Raw genomic sequence first — 19,548 nt, forward strand, 5'->3', positions numbered from 1 at the left:
TAGTTTGTTGTAATTTGTCTGTTGCAGGCAAGTTTTACCTACAAATGAAATACTGGCATCAAAATAGAACAGTTAGAATCAATAGCCTTTAACACATTGCAGTTTACAATGGTTACAAATGGATACATTCAATCTCCCACCTTTTCTTAGTAATATCCTAAATGAGGGAAAAGGGAGGAAGGGGAGAAGAGAAACACATGGGCAGGAAATACATGTGTGATTAAGGATTCTGAGTAAATGTGAATCTATTGTAGTAATTAAAGACCACACTCCAAGCCTGCTTAGCATATCTGCTCCTTTACTCTCTCTGCATTTAAATTCATTTTGCAATTAGGGAAATTACATTTGTAAAAACTGATAAAGAATAAGGAAAACTGGGAAAAGGAAGATCTGAGGATGAAAATGAAGAGGTACTAGGAGACAGAGGATTTCTTCTTATCATGTCTTTTTAGTTTTTTGGCATTTGTATACTGGACATTTCTTCTGCTAATTATAATTACAATCAAAACTCCCAAGTTTGAGAATTTTAAGTCCAGAAATTCTGAAGGAAGACTAACTAGCTGGAGAAATGTCTGGAACGTATCTTTTGTCCAAAGACCCCCCCCCAACCCCAAAGAGATTGACAGACTTTACAGACTACTCACAACTTACTGATATCACTTTACCCATCTTCTGTGGTAAAAGCTGGCAGTTTTAGAACAGCACACAGCAACCCTATGCATCCACATTCAGATGGAGAGAACCTTGTTCTAATGAAATACATGGGAATTTTGGGTAGACAAAGTGAAAGTGTTTTACTGGAATTTAACCAAGATATTGAGCTAACTACTCATCTCTTGCAAAAAGTGTGATGAGGCATTTAATGACCATAAATAGTCACATTGCCTGTTTTGCAGTTCAGCTGAAAGTCACATGGAGCTCCTTGCTAATAGAAACAGCTTCTACGCTCACATCTTCCATTACTTAACTCAGCAAACAAAGGAAATTAGGGTTTTTTAGACAGAATTTCTTTACATAAAATACAATATTCATGTTTTAAGGAAAATATCTGTTTCGTTGCTGTGTTATGTACTAATTATATACATACTGCTATATTGCTACATGGCTTCACAGAATTAGTCTTGACTTCCTATTAACACATCCTGAACTCTCAGAATATATCATCATCTGGTCATCACTTGCCATTTTAGGTGAAATGAGATCCGAAAATACCCTCCTATTAACTGAGATTATTAATTACACCTGATTATATAGCTATGTGTGTTTAGTCATCTGACTAGTTTCATACAGTTCTGAAAACATCAGGAATAAAGAAATTGATTTAATATGAAAGAAATGCACCCAAGGGGACATACTTGTTTCACAAATCATATTATGGGCCTGATTCATCGCTACTTACTCCATAACAGAGTGGAGAATCAGGCTATATTTTTTAAACAAAGATGATGGTGCCAAAACATTACTAAAGTTGTATCAGGAGATGAATGTGTTGATTGATAATACAAAAAAAAAAGACTGCTGATGATAGTATTTAATATGTAACTGTCATTATCAAACTATGATATATATTATTTTTTTCAGTAGGAAGAGGGCACAGCATATACTAACTAATCTTCCAGCCATCCTTTTATTAGCACCCTTTCTTTTCTGGGATTAACACTGATGTCCCCTTACAGTCACATCTTCCTGAGTGATCCAGCCCACTCATTATATATATTCATTACCTGTGTCTTCCAAGGGCAGCTGTGGCCTTATTTCCTGTTCAACTGTGTCTACTGCTGCTGCTGCTGCTGCTTCTACCACCGCTACTTCCAGTGGTGGCTGTGGTAGTGCAGGTGGAGCCTTTACAGGAGTGGTGGATTCTGGTGTCTCAAATGCTTCTTCAGAGTCTGAACTCCTGAGGAAAATACAAAACAGGAGTTTCTTTAACAACCTGGGCTAGTGAGCCAAGTGAGCTTTCGTGTGTGGAAGGAACAATTCAGACTTTGAAATGCAGGGTTTTCTGAGTGGAGGAAGCAAACCTCAGCTGTCAGGCTACCTCTGCATTGCTCAAAGGTGGACTATGATGGATTAATTTCACACATGATTTCTAGAGCACGAATATCATGGTCGCAGGTTTTCTCCGAAGAAATCTTTACGCTACTTAAGATTTCTCTGTCACAAAGTGAACATGCACTCAAAAAGTAAATGCTTCCTGAGAAGCCTGCTGTGCAGTGCAAAGGAGACTCCAGTGTGAAAGCCAAAAACAATGGAACCTTTTTATGAATTTCTGGAACTTTTCTTGTCACAGGCATAGACAAACCAACACAGAAAGACAAAAAAGGAGCTTCTCAGGAGAGTTTCATAGCTGTTTATTAAAGGCTACGGCTCTAAAATAATCAAGCTTTATATTGCTGTGTGTGTTCTGACAAGCTAGAGAGCACACACTAGAATAACAGATGGATAAGTCTCAACAGCAAGCCTCTGGCCAGCCCAGCCTCTCAGAAATGTTACGTTTCATCACGGCTGTATTTTTACATAGCATTTTCGGCAATGATAAGTGACAAGGCTGGAAAATGCATTGACTCCTGTGTGCTATCAGTAATATATTTCCACCACTGCATTATCACATACACATAAAAAAAATAGAAGGATCACAATGGGCGCAAGCATGTAAAAGAGGTGCACAATGGAGACAACCAAATGAAATGCAAGCTTGAAAGGAAACAACTATACGAAAGGATGCACTAAGTTAGCCTAAAAATCAAATGAAGATCTACATTGCACAAGGACATAACATGTTGCTCTATGGGGAGAACCACTTTAGGAAACTGTCCTTCTAGAACTGAAAGCTATGCACTTGATGTACTTTTAAACAAACAAAACAAACTATATTTTAACATTTTTAAAACAATTTTTGCGAGCCAAGAATGCAATAACAGTATTGTCTTGTTAATTACTTAGCAAGCATTTCTGCTGGTCAGATGCAGTTTTTCCCCACTGGGTCTGTAATACAATGAATTGAATGGTGTGACAGTTTCCTGAAAGACAGGACTGACTTGCCTATTTCCAGTGATTCTCTGCATGGCTAGGAGACTGTAGTCTCCACTGCTTCTCACAGCTGTCCACATCCAGCGCGCCCACTGTATTGGGGACAAAATTTGCCATGAAGTGAAAGCCATTTCATCCGTGGAAGTACTCTACAAGCCGTCCTGATACAGTATGTAGAATCAAGGACTTCTCTAACTTCATTAAAGTTAAAAGAAAACTCTGTACTGCCAAGCAATAAATTCTGTTTGGGTTCTCAAGGCTTTTAGATTATCTGAAGCAGCTCCACGTCAGATAAAGTGCAAGTGATGGATTTGCATTCTATTACATTCGCTTAAATCTCTCAGCATGAAGCCTGTGTGGGCTATAGCAGAAAAGACCCTGTCGTTGTTCCTGAAAGCTCAAGTGGTTAGATGGACCGGATTCTCTCCAGTTAGCTCTGCAGAATTCCAATGAGAACTCAGTCTTCCTAGTTATTTTGTCACAGCACACGCATCTACTTGGACCCTACCATTAGCTCTGGAGCTAACAGATTACCTCTACACCGCTGCAAAGCAGAAGGATTTCTGCTAAGTATTATTCTGTATGGGTTTTTTTCTGGCTAGGTCTATTGTGCATAAAGTTATCTCCTGCCTATGGAACTTCACAAAGGCTAAAGTGTCTGTCTATCAGTTACTACTGCTGCATCAACTTCCCCAAATGCATTCTTTGCTTCAGAACTCAAACTATATTTGTTCAGCAGCCTACACAGCTGAGTGAGCTTATTAGGAGGTGAATTGTAGTTTTTTAAATTATATTCCTTCAAAGATGCAGCATCTCTCAAGTTCACAATATTTTAAGATCAAGAATCATTGCAAACAAAGAACTTCTGTAAACAAAAAGAAAGCCTTACTTACAATGAGTATCTAGCTGAACAAACACAGTCCTTTCCCTTTTCCTGACAATTGCAGGAACCTTTAACCTCACTTTGTCTTTGAAACTATCTGGGGAAAGCAATTTGGTTACTGTTTGATGTTTTCCTAACTGAGAAAAATAAATTTATTTTAACTAAAAAATAAAATGAGAAAGTTACCATGTACATGAAAAGGACTGAAAAATAGCACAAATCAAACAGCTTTTTACATAATTCAATCATGTTTTTATGCATAAAGAAAGAATACATGTCCTTTCCTCCTTTTAAATATATAAATGTAGTGTGATATTATATTGGGCAAGTATACTGTAGTCCTAAAATAGTAATAGCTGCATATATATGTAGAAAACAAGTATTATAAATATATATAATATGTAACGTGTATTAATTGGGTATGTACATATAAAATACTGTATTACATATAGTGTGAGGAAAATGTTTATTCAAACTTATTCACGTCTATTCAAACTGTAATTCATGTATAAAAACTGGCTCAATGACACATTCAAATTTCTATCATTATGTATGTGCTACTACAAGGCTGCTGTTGTTTGTTTCCCTTTACAGCTTAACTTACTCTGCTTCTTTCTTGGGTGAAGGGCACACAACCCATGGTCACCTGCTGGAAGTATCCAGAGGAAACTCCCTGAGTTCAAACCAAGCCTCCTGGATAAGAAAGAACGCGGTCCTATGTTTCTGCCCTTTATGTCTACAAAGATATCCTTACAAATGTGAACTCATGTTCTGCTGTCATCCTGAATCTGCAGACAGGCAGCTCTAGTGCCTGTGTTGCAGCTCATAACTTTCCTAAGCAGCAGCAGATTGAAAATGAGAAGACAGATTCTGGGCTCTTTCACTGCTGCTAATAGTCTCAAGCCAGTAAGCAACAATAAAACCAATAAGAATCATATCAACTTCATTCTGAAGCAGAGCTGGGAAATGGAGCTCAGAGGAGGATCCAAGAAACATAGAGCTCTAGAGAAGGATCTAACACCACAGAATACCCTACCAATAGCTAACAAGTTGTGGGAGAGGTAGAGCTGTGCGCACGCGCACACACACACACACACACACCTACCTTATAGCAACTAGTAGGTGTGAGAAGTGGTAATGGGGAGAGGGAAAAATCTACACTTCCTTCCAATAGCCAAAAAGATGTAGGGGTCTTTAAACTCTGATATAAACGATGGAGCCCAAGATAAGGTCCCCAAATGATCCCTTGATAAGAATCCTAGCCCCTTTCCCAGAACTGGATTTTGAAGAAAGGATGGTTATTTCCATCCGGTTGGGTCCCCCTCATTTTTCCAGTGACCTCTAGCTAATAAGTTTAGTCATCTGGCCACTAGTTGCCTGGTAAATTTTTCAACCAGTATTTCATCTGCCAATACTTTTTTGCTTTTGATTAAGTAATATTAGTGCAATATTCATAAATGTCTTTACTATCCTAAATACAGGAAAAACATAGTAAATAACTAGATAATGCTGCTGCAGTATTTGAGATATAAAAGACAGCACTGGGAAGTTTTTAAGGATGATCAGTGTCACGCAGTCATGTCAGTAGTTCCTAGGCCCCTGCTCTACCATACTTCCTTTGGAAATATTAATCCAGAAATGCTAATTGATACAGCAAACTAGTACAAAACAGCTAACATTTGAGAGATGTGACACAAAGGAAGTTTCCGCTTGAAACAAAGAGTAAACAGCATCACTTTGCCAATATTATCTGTTCTAAATGGAATTAGGATGCTAGGAATATAATAATATCACAACGGAACCCAGGATGAGTTATGAAATTTAAGTCTTTCACACATGAACAATCACCTGCACATTAAACTTTTGTTGTTTAGGCTAGAGGCAGATTCTTACATAACCAAATCCCTCTATTTAAAAAATATGAGCACATGCATATGTATAGTAGAGGTTACATTATCACCTTCCTCCCTTTGTGACCAGTTTGTTTTATAAAGAGTATAAGGAAAGACTAGTAAAGATTTTGTAAGCGGGATTACAGTGAATATCTATGCTTCAACAGTTTCCTCTAGAATTTGTCTGTAAAACATATTGTTAGCATCTTCAGAGAAAAGAAGAAAGTGCATTCCTTTCCCTCCTCCCGGCCCTTTGAACTGACATTATGAAATATAAAGTAGGATTATAAAGAATAATACATTTAAACTTATTATTTTGATTGGTTTATTGAATGTCTTCTAGAAGTGGCAAGGAAAGCAACAAATATTTACCAAAGATTCCTGGAAGTCTGCTACAGAATAACCTCAGAGTTAGGAACACCATGGGAACGGAGGTTGTTCGTAACTCTGAAATGTTAGTAAACTCTGAACAAAACATTATGTTCTTTCAACAGTTTACAACTGAACATTGACTTACTACAGCTTTGAAACTTTACTATGCAGAAGAAAAAAATGCTGCTTTTAACCATCTTAATTTAAATGAAACAAGCACAGGAAGAGTTTCCTTACCTCGTCAAATCTTTTTTTAAACTTTCCTTTTTTTTTAGTAGTTTACATTTAACACAGTACTGTACTGCATTTGCTTCTTTTTTGGGGTCTCTGCTGCTGCTCGATTGCATACTTCCAGTTTCAAATGAGGTGTGTGGTTGACCAGTCAGTTCATAACTCTGGTGTTCATAACTCTGACGATCTACTGTACTTTGTTTACAGTGATCACTGGTTGAAGGGATTTTAAAAAAACATGGCAAGTGATCAAAACTTACCAGACTTGTAAACTAGTCAGTAGGTAAATTTGTTTGATTAATGTGCTTAACATCAAAGGGAAAAAAGTATCCTTGACAAGTAATCAAATGAAGAAAATGGTTAAGAGATATAAAAGTAGGTCTTTTCCATCTCTAACTTCTATGATTGTTTATTTCTGCACATACCTTGACAACCAACAGACGATGAAAATCAGTTGAGTTAGAAAGATAATAAAGAAAAAAAGAAAATACAGATGGCAGAAGTTTGAATTGGACTACAGAATGATTAGCTGTGTATACAAGACTCCAGAGTGCAGAGAGGGTCTCGTTGGTAACAGGGTATAATGAATGCGACTAGAAAGAAGGAGATGAAAGAATCTTTCTCCAAAGTTACTGTATAAACAGCAAAAGCAGTGTACATACAGCATTTTTGGACTACGGGAAGAGGCAGGAAATGCAAGAATAATACTGAATCAACACAATTCTGGCATGGTACGAGAACACTTGTGAGAATTCAATGTTCCCACTCCAACTGGGAAACCTTGGGATTTTGCCCAGTTACACAAACCTCAGGAGGAAATAATAAAGGAAATGACTTGGGATGACTTCTCTTCCTCAGCTTTGTCCTCACAGAAACCCCATCCTCATTAGATACTTTTTACTCCACTAATGCAACTGAAGGGTACACATTAAAACAAATCCTCACTGTATTTCAGTCTGAAGAATAAATTCACTGACACTACAGCTGGACAGAATTCAGTAAGTGCGAATGGGATCTCTCCATTCTGATCTCTTCCCACTCACGCCACTTCACCCTATTAAAGTGCTGCAGTCACTAAAGTGAAGTGATCCCAGTCATTACTTTGAGACTAGGCTCACTATAAAACCTGTTACAAAGCTGACAGGATTTCCTCAGCTTTATCAAGAGTCCTGTATTTATTTCATGCTCTTGTTTATTACCCAACAATAAGAAAACAGTGCAACTGTGCATGCAGGCTTCATCTAGCAAGAAGAAGAAAAAAGGATATCTTTTACTGAACCTACACTAGGCAAAAGACCAAGGGGGTTAGCACAAGCTCTGTAAAAGGTGGTATAAATAAAGTACATCGTCCCACTGTTGAGCACAATGGTCCAGATTTGGAACCAATGTAGGTGAATGCAACTTTATTAATCTCTGTGGAGGTTTCTTCCAATGTAAACAACTTTATATTTGTTTCTGTTCTTAGCATACAAAAGAAAATTCCTACCCAGCTACCCAAAAGCCATGGAGCATTCTGCTGTGCTAGCTACTGTGGCACTTAATCGGGTGGTGCATACTTGCATGACATTTTTGAGGGAGAGGGTTCTGAAACCGTTACCAACAGCCAGGGCTCACTGGAGTGAAGAAGTGGCCTCGCCATGCCCCCTCCTCTGGGAATGCTCGCCGTACTGGGTCCTGGGAATGGAACTAAAGGGAATCCTCAAGTAGCCAGTTAAGCCTACTTTTAGGCTGCTTTTGCTACCAGAGCTAGAGAGAGCAGTTGGAACAAGCACTAGCATCTATCCCTCTATATTTACGTTTGAATATTTTCTCCCTAACTTCAAAGTTCACTATTAAGGCAAGATTAGGCAAATTTGCTAAAAGATGAAAGCTGGTATAGAATAAATGAAAGCTCTGTCTTGTAAGGGATATGTAGAATTTGTGAGTCTAACCTGCAGTATTACTATTTAAAGCCAACACTATCCAGAAAACTCAAAACTGATCCTTATTGTTAGAATTCAAGCGAACTATATTTGCCATTTCATTTTTCTTTACGTAGCAGTCTTGTTTAGTGATACAAGGACACAGAGACTACAATATTTGGCAGATTCATATCCTGCAGGAAAATAATTTGTCCACACCAGGAATTGACTACATGAATTGAGTTTAGCATTGTTAAAATATGCACATTGTCATTCTCCAACAAAAAATACGAACTGTATGTTCCATCCCTGTGCAAAAGTGTATGAAGGGTAACAACATTAATCCAAGAACTGTGCAGCTCTATTGGATATACGACTCTCATCCAAATTTTGATCCCAGGATTGACTGGGAGTGGCGGGGGGATTGGAGGGGGGGTGCGAAAGGACTCAAAGACAGTGGAATGCTGGAGAACTCAGCCTCCAGCTATGTGGATTCTGTCCATCTACCTTCTCCAGAAATTTCCTCTGAGGAACACCAACACAACAGACCAGCATTAACCAGCAACTGTTTCTGCAGACTTTCTATGCGGCTTGTTCGTATACTTGAGTTCTGAAGGGGGAGCAAGCCATTTTGGGTATATCTACATAGCAAAGCAAAACCTGCAGCTGGCCCCTGCCCGTCGTCGACTCAGGCTCCCAGGGCTCGGGCTGTTTCATTGCAGTGTTGACTTCATGGCTCAGGCTGCAGCCTGAACTCTGGGACCCTCCCACCTCACGGGGTCCTAGAGCCCGGGCTCAAGCCTGAGCCTCGAAGTCTACACAGCAGTGGAGCAGCCCCGCAGCCCGAGCCCTGCAAGCCTGAGTCAGCTGGCACAGGCCAGCCACAGGTTTTTCTTTGCTGTGTAGACATACCCTCAGTGTTGCTTCTCCATGTCACCTCTGGCTCTATGCACTTTTTTCAGGAGGCCATGTTTTGCAAGTGGCCACATAGGTTCATCCCACAGAACTGCTTTCTCCTCCAGGCCCCATAACTCCACCATGGCTTTTTTCTGAAGATTTGTTCCCCTGGACATCATACAGTGTGTTGAACGGTGATGGGGGAGGGAAGGATTTGGTCCAATATTACCAGAAAAACATCCTCATGAGGGCCTTACCACATCATTACTTTCTTTGCATCAAGGTTTCTATGAAATAATGCTCTAAGTCATAAATATAAGGGGATCAGAATGTCTTGAATCTGTGTAAGTGACCAGTGTAAGTGAACAGCCTAATGTTGATTCATGACTGTAATATGCGTGGTATTGTCTGAAGGCAATGAGCATCTCCTACTATAAACCTCCCACTAAAATTTCTGTAGCTGTTGTATACTAAAATTAAGCTATAAATTTCAGTATTTATTGTCAGCCACCCAGAGAGGAATTTAAATCAGCAAGAAAAAAGGGATGTTTACCATGTTAGAGTTTAATATTGAAAATATCCTTAGTTTTTTATCCCTGTAACCCCAGTAAGAAGTGAACTGGAAGTACGAATTTTGTGGTCTTACTTCCATCCCTCGCTTTCAAAAATATTTCATCATAAAAATCACTGTGCGTAATTCAGAATCAATGATATTGCTGCAACCAGAACTCAGCTAGTGGGGATAGTGGGACTGCTTCTGCTCTGATGTCAACAGGAGTTTTGCCAGTTACTTCAATGGGAACAGGTACTATAGAGATGAGGACCATATAAGCAGATAGACTTATTGGGCATCGATACTGCTTTCACTTTACCCTAAGCTTTGGAGAACCTAAAACTTCCAAAGCAATACCAAAGATCTAGAAAAGTAGATAGAAGATCTGTATTATTTCTGACAAGCTACACAATCCTTTACCTCCCCTGTCCACAGGCAATAGGAAAACTGATTCTCCTATATAATTTCTCAAGAACAATATTAAGCAGCAGTATGTTTTAGTGATAGGGCACTGGACTGGGATGTAGGAAATCTGGGTTACACTCTCAGTTCTGCCTTTGAACTACTGCGTGACCTTGGGCAAATCACTTCGCCTCTCTCTGTGACTCTGTGTCCTGCCTTGTCTAATTAGAGTCTAAACTCTCTGGGGCACAAAACTGACTGTTACAATGTCTGTACAGACCCTAAAATAACGTACCCTCATGATTTTAGTCAAAGGAACAGCGTGCCATGGCAGGTAAATAGTATAATGGCTAATGAGGGTCAGGCTGGAGAATCTTGCCTACGTGCTCGGGGTTTTACTGATCGCCATATTTGGGGTCGGGAAGGAATTTTCCTCCAGGGTAGATTGGCAGAGGCCCTGGAGGTTTTTCGCCTTCCTCCGCAGCATGGGGCAGGGATCGCTAGCTGGAGGATTCTCTGCTAATTGAAGTCTCTAAACCACAGGATTTGGGGACTTCAACAGCAGAGTCAAGGGAAAGGGTAGGGACGGCTTTGTGGCCTGCATCATGCGGGAGGTCAGACCAGATGATCATAATGGTCCTTTCTGACCTTAAAGTCTATGAGTCTATGAGTCTATGTAGGACATCTACCAGTTTCCTCCATTTCACTCTTCTGCTCATCTGTTCAGGCTTCTAAGTGTCATATTGATGGACTAGGCTTCTTTCTTTATTGTCCTGTGTAATATTTCTCTAGCTTGCCCTTTCTTCCCCCTTCTTCCCAGGTGGCGTCCATGTTATCACTCGACTTGGAAGTCGTATTGGTGGCATCCTTAAAGCAGGTCCTAAATACGTCTTATCATCTTCTTTCTTATCATGTTTGATGCTTTAGGTTGGTTTGCTCTACTTAGAATTTCTGAAGTTGCAAGAAACTCTTGCCAATGGACTCTGCAGATCTTCTGCAGGCATTTACTTTGGAATGAATTGCTCTTAAAGATAAATGCAAAGTATTTCACTTAGGAAGGAAAAATCAAAGGCACAACTACAAAATGGGGAATAACTGGGTAGGTGATAGTACAGTATTGCTGAAAAGGATCTGGGGTTATAGTTGATCACAAATCGAATTTGAGTGAACAATGTGATGCAGTTGCAAAACTGGCTAATATTCTGGGGTGTATTAATAGGAGTGGCATATGTACGACGCATGAGGTAAGTGCCCCATTCTATTTGGCACTGGTGAGGCCTCATCTGGTGTATTGTGTCCAATTCTGGCTGCCACACATTAGGAAAGATGGGACAAATTGGAGAGAACCCAGAGTAGAGCAACAAAAATGGTAAAAGATTTAGAAAACCTGACAGAGGAGGAAAGGTTAAAAAAACTGGGCATGTTTAGTCTTGAGAGAACTGACTGAAGGGGTATCTGATAACAGCCTTCAAGTAATAAAGAGAACAGTGATCAATTGTTCTCCATGTCCACTTAAGAAAAAATTGGCTTAATTTGCAGCAAGGGAGATTTAAAAAGTTTTCCTAATATCCAACCTAACTATAAGGCTAGTTAAGCTCTGGAATAGCTTCCAAGGGAGATTGTGGAATCCCCATCCTTGGAGGTGTTTAAGAACAGGTTGTCAGGGATGGATTAGGTTTACTGGGTCCTGCTTCAGTACAGGGGGTGGACTTGATGACCTCTCAAGGTCCCTTCCCAACATTGATTCTACAATTCTGTGATTCTACAATTCAATGATTCTACAATTCTTATCTGCATTTGTAGATTTCCATGACTTTGCTCCACAAAGGCACAAGTGAAATACAAATAATAAGCTACTAATACCTGTGGTGAAAAAATGCAAATAGTGGCCATGAGTTTTTTTCCCTGTTATAAACAGATAATCTGTTATTTTACATTTAGTATAAATTATATTGCAGTTACAGAATTTTAATCTGCGTAAGTGCAGTGTATTTATTTATGATCTGACCGTATGAACTCAGTCCTCACTTTCATGGTTCAGAATTACCAAAGATGACCTAAACTCTAAATATTGTTTGGAAAATTAAGTTAACTGTTTAGGATAGCTGGTATTTACTGACCACAGTGTATGTTCCATAAAAGGACTGAGTGGGGAAAATATTTCACAATTATGGCTGAAGATGATTTATTATTTCTAGTACCAGACCTGGGAAACATTTTACAATACAAAATAATTGTTAAATCATATTTAATTATCTTATTGTATAATATTTGCCTACCTAGTGAGTTCCAATTAAACAAGCTAATATGGGACTCTAAGTTAAATTAGCCATTTTAATACTGTGATTGTTAGCTGTATCCATGTATTTTTATATAATCGCTTTTAATATCCATCAGTGGTCATGCTCAAAAATGTTGTAATATATTTGTATAGGGACCCCTAGGTAATAATGGAAATGCTGAGGTAAAGTAATCTAATTATCTAAGGCAACTGATACCATTAGATGTTATAGTGATGAGTGGTATAGAAAACCCTAAAGAGAAATATGCACAAGTTAAGTATGACGATTGTAGGATTCATTATCTGCAATTGTTTCCCCTGTCCCTCCCTCAATTTACATTCTGTATGCAATCAAAATGGCGAAATCCTCAGACACAGTGCAGCAGTAAAGCCAACATAGTGAACCTTTTCCCATTCATGGTGAAGAACAGGAACAGTGACCTTAGTCTGACCTATAGAAGCTGGGTCAGCAACTTATCAGGTGCCATTTAAAGCCATCTGCCCTGCTCACTCCATTTCTTCCCATGAGGGAGCATTTTCAGTACAGGACTTGGCCATTATCCTCAGTCAGAAGATGGGGGAGGTGCATACATGTCACTTATGTGTCACTGGAATCCATTTACAAGATCGTTCCTTAGGGGCACATTTTTGACTATTAACTATTAATGGACTGCTATCACACAGTTGTAAGGATTTTCAGTGACAAGATCATCTATCCTATGATTTAATAAATCCATGTTCAGTCCATACTGGGAGGAGGCAAACTGCAAAGCCCGTCACAATGTCTAGACAATGGTGGTAACAAAGGAGTACTGAAGAGGGAATAGCTGAGCTGAAGGCAAAATTACAGATCTGATTCCAATCTCATTGACACTGGTGTAACGCCACTGTCTTAAGTAGAACACTATTAATGGTTTGCACAGGTATAAGATCAGAATCAGGACTTCGCTTATGGCTGTTTTTATACAAAAAGTCACCATTTTTAATACTAGCTGGAATGCCGGAGGATTGTCTGTGTGTTTGCAGGAGGGTGGGGTGGATATTATTCTGTGAAGGATTCCAGAGAGTCTGTGAGATGTGGAATGCCCTCAGTTTCCACTGAAGCCAATGGGGAAATGACAGTGCTCAGGGCCTTGCAGGATTGGGCTCTTTGTAAATAACTATGATTTCCAGGGGAAATAATGTGGGTGTTTAGGGGTACCAGCCAGGAAAGTATTTAAAAGCCAGTATGTGCCTGACATGCCTCTAAACAATGGGATATTTGAAGGTTTCTTTCTTACCCAGTTTAATGCTATAAAGCAGCAGAGGATTATCTTGTCACAGAACAATTTCATTATAGATTACCCACTCATTTAATAGCCCCTGTAGAGCATCTCATGCTGGAACCACCTTAGAACTGGACCACATTATGCCAAAACACAGCTACATCTGCAGTGGCCCAGGCATCCAGCTTCCTGTACCAATGCAAATAAAAGGATCTTCACAAAAGATATATATCAGTCTAGGAGGGACTTGTGTGAATATATTCACTTATTGGTAACAGGCTACAGAATAAAGATATCTGGATAACTTCCTGCAGCAGTAAATCCTACTTAACATAGTTTTAGGAAGTTAAAACATGGCTAAACAATTAAAGAGTTTTTTCCTTTTTTGTCCAAAAGAATTTTCCCCCAAGATAAGGAGTTAAGTGTCATGTGACTATTTTATGGCTTGAACTAGAAAGCAAGAGAAGCATACTTTGCAGTTTTCATTTTTATTTTGTAAAGGTGCACTCATAAAATAAATTCTGTTCATCTGAAAGGTAGCCTATATTAGTGCAATGCAATTATACAGTAGTAGTATTGGCATTAATGTGTGCAGCAAGCAGGGTGGGAATTGGTGTCTAGAGAAGGATTTCAAGATTATTTCAGCATAAATATACCTATAGGACTCAGGGAAAATATGGCTTCCCAGAAAATAATCAATATTACATTGGAGCTGATGCTTCCCAGCCCATAAATGATGGTTCATGACAAGCACAAGGTTTAACTCAAGGACATTATGCAGAATTATCTTGCTGCTTTATGTGAACTAGAAGCAGGGATTGTTTTCCTGTTTTGGACACCCCCCCCCCCCCCGGCCCCCGCCGCAAAAAAAAAAAAAGTATCCTCTGGGCCTGATTATGCCCTCAGCTATACCAGTGTAAATCAGGAATAATTCCATTGGAATATTAATAGGAGTTACACCACTATAAATCCAGTGTGATGAGTAAATCTGCCCAATGACATACTTGTACTAATGTAACACTAATTATGTGGTTTACACGCTATTAGAAGACCAGTGAATTTTCAGTTTGTAATCTCTGGACAGTTTAGCAGCTAGAACAAGGTGGTGGATTTTCTTTAAGTGATACTTAGATGCTGTGGACTATATTTTCAAAGTATTGTTTGGGCTTTTAGCTGTGACAAATCCTTAACGGAAGTTGTCTCTAAAATACCGGAAATCACTTTGAAAATGCCTCTTTAAACAGATTACAAAGGGAAAACTATAAATCAAAAACCACCACCCACTCTATGTAAAAATGTCTGATTTCGCATGGGCTGACTATTCTGGGAGTCAGGTTGTTAATCTGATAATGTAACTGAGAAGAATTAAAGGGAAATGAATAGAAAAAAAAACAAAGACTTCTGATTTCCCCCCTCTTTTTACCTTCTGTTGTTAAAAGAAACCTCATTATTACAACTAAATAAGATTGGATAAAAATGAAATTATTTTTCTACTTTTTTTCTACTTGACTTTGTGAATTTGACTGGAGTTGTGTTTAAGTCAGATTCACTCTTTCCCCAATAAAGGTCAGATCCCACCTATGTGCATCTTTCACACAGCAACAGAGAAGAGAAAAACATCATAAAATATAGAAAACCATCACTGAAAAATCACAAAAAACTGGCAAGGAGACGCAGGCACAAGATATGCGGAAGTAACCAAAACTACTTTTAACTCAATTTTGAAACTGACTAGAGTTCAAATTCCCTGTATTGCTTTAATTCAAGAGAGCCCAAACGGCACATTAAAAATCTCTTTTTAAATGTTATAATTTTTCCTGAGAGCTAACAGCTCTAACAGGGTTTGCTTTTCAGCACTAGCAATATAAACAGGGCCGACGAAAGTGGGGGGAAGCCAGTACAAATTACTGTGGCCCGGTGATCCAGAAGGGGGCCCGGCTTCCCCCCACTCTTGTCAGCCCTGTTTAGCCGGTCCGCCCTTGCTGGGGAGCCCGAAAGTATTCCGGGCCCGGCTCCACCCCCACCCCCCCCCGTCGGCCCTGTTTAGCCGGTCCGCCCTTGCTGGGGGGCCTGAAAAATAATTTTCACCGGGGCCCGAACCCGCTCTCGGCGGCCCTGAATATAAATGAATGATGAAGTTAATCCTATCTCGCTCGCTCGCTCTCATAAGCCTGTTTGTCCTCTTTCTTTACCCCAGGTTTATTCCGGATAATCACATATATGGTACAGAGACAGGACACAAAGAACAGACCCAATATGTATAATTTTCTATTCTCAAGTCTCTTCTTAGCCCATGTTTCTTTTTCAATGGAAATCACTTAATCAACAGACAATCATCTTGACAGCATCACAACAAGAACTTCATCTGTGTACCTCTAACTAACCAGGTCCCTGTTCAATATGCAGTACAAATGCAGAAGTCTCTTAAGAGATGGGAAAAAACAACTAAGACATATTTAGGATATCCCAATATTTAGTGCTAGAAAACACTTACCAGGAAGATAGTAAAAATTATCTAACAGTTGTAATCCAAATTACTAATGCACCTTATTCATGGTTCTGTGGTTCACAGTGCTATTAGATCAGACTGATGGCATTCAAATTAACATCAGCTGTTAAAGGCAGAAGTATTTCCTACCCAAGATAGGCATCTTTCATTTGCCACTTAGTGCCAAGTACTAAAATCTTAATGGAGGAAACAAAAGCCTGTTAAATATACCTTTGGTAGGCAAGCCAGGTGGCTCCATTCTTAATGCTTTACAATATCATGCAAAGACTGCAAAGGAAAATCACCAACACCACATTTGAAACCAGAGCTATAAGTTTTGGTTACTTCATTCATCAGAACTTCCCCTTAAATCCTGCTAGGGACCGGCTCTCTGTAGCCCACAGATTAGCTCAACCACAGAGTTCAGAAGACAACAGCAGAAAACCCATCTCTGCAAGTTGTGGAAATGGATCTATGACTCATTTAACCTCTAGGAGAACCCCTGGCTATGGTAGTACTGAAGATTCATGAAAGAGCATTAGTCTGTAAAGCAGAGAGAAACTGTTCCCTTTTCATTCTGGCGAAAACATTATACTGGGTTTACCGTGGCTCCTTCCAGGGAGGGGGCAAAGGATTAAATTTGCCATTTGACAAATGCAGTACAGGGAAGAGGAGAAGTTCCTAACACCTCTTCCCCAAGCCAAATTCTTCCTGGCTTATTCTTGTGCAACCCCACTGAATTCACTGAATGCATGGGAATTAGAGCAGGGCAGAGTTTGTCCCTCCATGAACAGATTTCCACTAATCTTTACTCCTCCATGGTCAACGAAAAGTGAAAATTAAAAGTGAATTAAAGACAACACTACCAGCGAGCACACGGGGGCAAAGGAGTGACACAGCCTCATCAACTAAAAAGACAACCACTGTACATGCTAAAACAACAAGGAGTCTGGTGGCACCTTAAAGACTAACAGATTTATTTGGGCATAAGCTTTCGTGGGTAAAAACCTCACTTCTTCAGATGCATAGAGTGAAAGTTACAGATGCATCTGTATGCCTGCATCGGTAACTTTTCACTCTATGCATCTGAAGAAGTGAGGTTTTTACCCACGAAAGCTTATGCCCAAATAAATCTGTTAGTCTTTAAGGTGCCACCAGACTCCTTGTTGTTTTTGTAGATACAGACTAACATGGCTACCCCCTGATACTTTTACATGCTAATTATGCCATAGAACAATTGCTCCCTTAGGCCTGGTGTACACTGGGGGGGAAATCAACCTAAGACAGGGGTCCCCAACGCAGTGCTCGCAGGCGCCATGGCATCCGCCGGGGCGTCTAAGTGCAGCCGTGTACTGGCTGGTGGACGAGCATCCGCCGAAATGCCGCCAAATTTCGGCGGCGACGCCTCTGGATGACGCCGCTTGTCAGCGGCATTTCGGCGGATGCTCGTCTGCTGCCACGGTCCTCCATGGTTCGTCGTCTGGCACCCGCCAGACGAAAAAGGTTGGGGACCACTGACCTAAGATATTCAACTTCAGCTACGAGAATAGCGTAGCTGAAGTCGATGTATCTTAGGTCGACTTGCCTCGCGTCCTCACGGCGTGGGGTCGACTGCCGCCACTCGCCCGTTGACTCTGCTTCTGCCTCTCGCCGCGGTGGAGTACAGGAGTCAACGGCAGAGCGATCAGGGATCGATTTATCGCGTCTACACTAGATGCGATAAATTGATCCCTGATAGATCGATCACTACCCGCCGATCCAGCAGGTAGTGTAAGTGTACCGTTAATTATTTTCCTTCTTGAAACAGAGGCTAGACTGCACACTTCAGGTGAAATCCTGGCTGATTGAAGTCAGTGGAAGATTTGACTTCAATGGAGCCATGACTTCATGTTACAGACCACATGCTGCTCCAATTCTCTCAATACATTGAAATAGCATCTCAATAAGCACTGAGAGAAAGCCGTGCCACATTAGGTGCCTTCTCAGCACAATGGTGTGCTGGTAAAAGTGGGAGGTGATTTAGGATGACACCTAATTGACTTGCATCATACCTCTATCTCCCAAGAACATGGAGAGATAAAATACAAATTTTTTTGTTTCTTCCCTAGTCCCATCAGTATTCTGAAGTGATGGCCCTGCACTTTGGAAGTTAAAATATGAGGCTCTCAGATTCTTTCCCTGAAAGATTAAAAAAAAAAAATCCGTTCCCAACACACCACTGAAATCTCTTAAATTAAAGCAAGAAACAGATAGCAGGCTCAATAAATGTAACTTTATATACCGAAGCAGATGAAAACTCAGAAGCAGAGGTTTCCTTTCCTAATTATTTCTGCATTTCAAATAAAAGCTGATCTATATTTAACACGAGGAATAATGTCACAGTGTGCAGAAAAAAAATTCCCACATTCGGAGAAGTCTGCAAACCTGAATATTTATTTTAATTTCAGAACCTTCCCTCTTTTGAGACACAGAAACTTTAAATGAAAAAGGCCTGGATTTTTTTCAAACTTCATTTTTCACACCAAGGAAACTAAGGCCCTAATTCTGCAGCTTGCAAAGCTGGAAGGTGCTGAACAGCCTCAACTCCTCTGTTGGCTAGATGGATGGCAGCTATATGGAACAATTAAGATGGATAAAGTTCTACTGCTAAAATTGACTATAAAAATGGTGATGCTAAGTTCAATATTTACTGATTCTAAATGATTTTCCAAATAAAAAGTGTTCAGTTTACAAATTAAAACTTCTGTCTGACGGGCAAACTCTACCTGGGCTTCAAGAGCTTCCATCTTGCACATTATCCCCATTTAATAGGACATGCAGGCCATACTAGGCCCTCTGTGGCTCCTGTGCAACCTCATATACATCAAGTATCTTTGCACAGGTTTGACCAATTGGAATGTAGTAAACAATTCTTTTGATGACACAAGAAATACAGAATCCAGCTAGTTTTCTCTTTGTTTTGTTGGCTCTGCAGGGCTATAAGAGTATAAAGCAGTATTACTTATTTTGCCAATAAAAAGCAGCCATCTCATTCTAAACACACATATATCCATTAAGTGGGACATACTACTTTTCTTCCTTCCCCTCATTTTTCACAAAAGCACTTAATGCTTCTTCAAACAGGCGGAAGACCTAAAGGATTCCCTAGGCAAAATATAAAAACGCCTCACAGAGGCATTCTAACATTGGAGGTACAGCTTGCATAAGATTTAGTAATATCATTTCCATATTTTTATTTAACCAAATTGTGGCGTCAATTAAGCCCTGTGCAGCCCGAGTTGAAGAATTTGCCCCATTGTCTTTGAGGGGAGGTACATTATATAGCTAATTCCTTGGCATGCTTTTGTAACCAA

At 39.8% G+C, this 19,548-nt stretch overlaps 1 protein-coding gene across 42 annotated transcripts in view; it reads right to left on the minus strand.

The window, feature by feature from the left end:
* TACC2 (transforming acidic coiled-coil containing protein 2) overlaps nucleotides 1-19,548 on the minus strand; it is a 218,333-nt gene that overhangs the window by 57,831 nt on the left and 140,954 nt on the right. For 39 of the 42 annotated variants that reach the window (XM_065552306.1, XM_065552304.1, XM_065552290.1 and 36 more), the window contains one exon: nucleotides 1,725-1,897. In XM_065552306.1, coding sequence (XP_065408378.1) covers nucleotides 1,725-1,897 — 173 coding nt within the window. Of the gene's footprint in view, nucleotides 1-1,724; nucleotides 1,898-3,042; nucleotides 3,177-19,548 lie in introns of those variants that run through there. The other 3 variants (XM_065552324.1, XM_065552321.1, XM_065552323.1) reach the window with 2 other exon arrangements.

This window comes from Chrysemys picta, chromosome 7, assembly GCF_011386835.1.
Source record: "Chrysemys picta bellii isolate R12L10 chromosome 7, ASM1138683v2, whole genome shotgun sequence".
NCBI lineage: Eukaryota > Metazoa > Chordata > Testudines > Emydidae > Chrysemys > Chrysemys picta.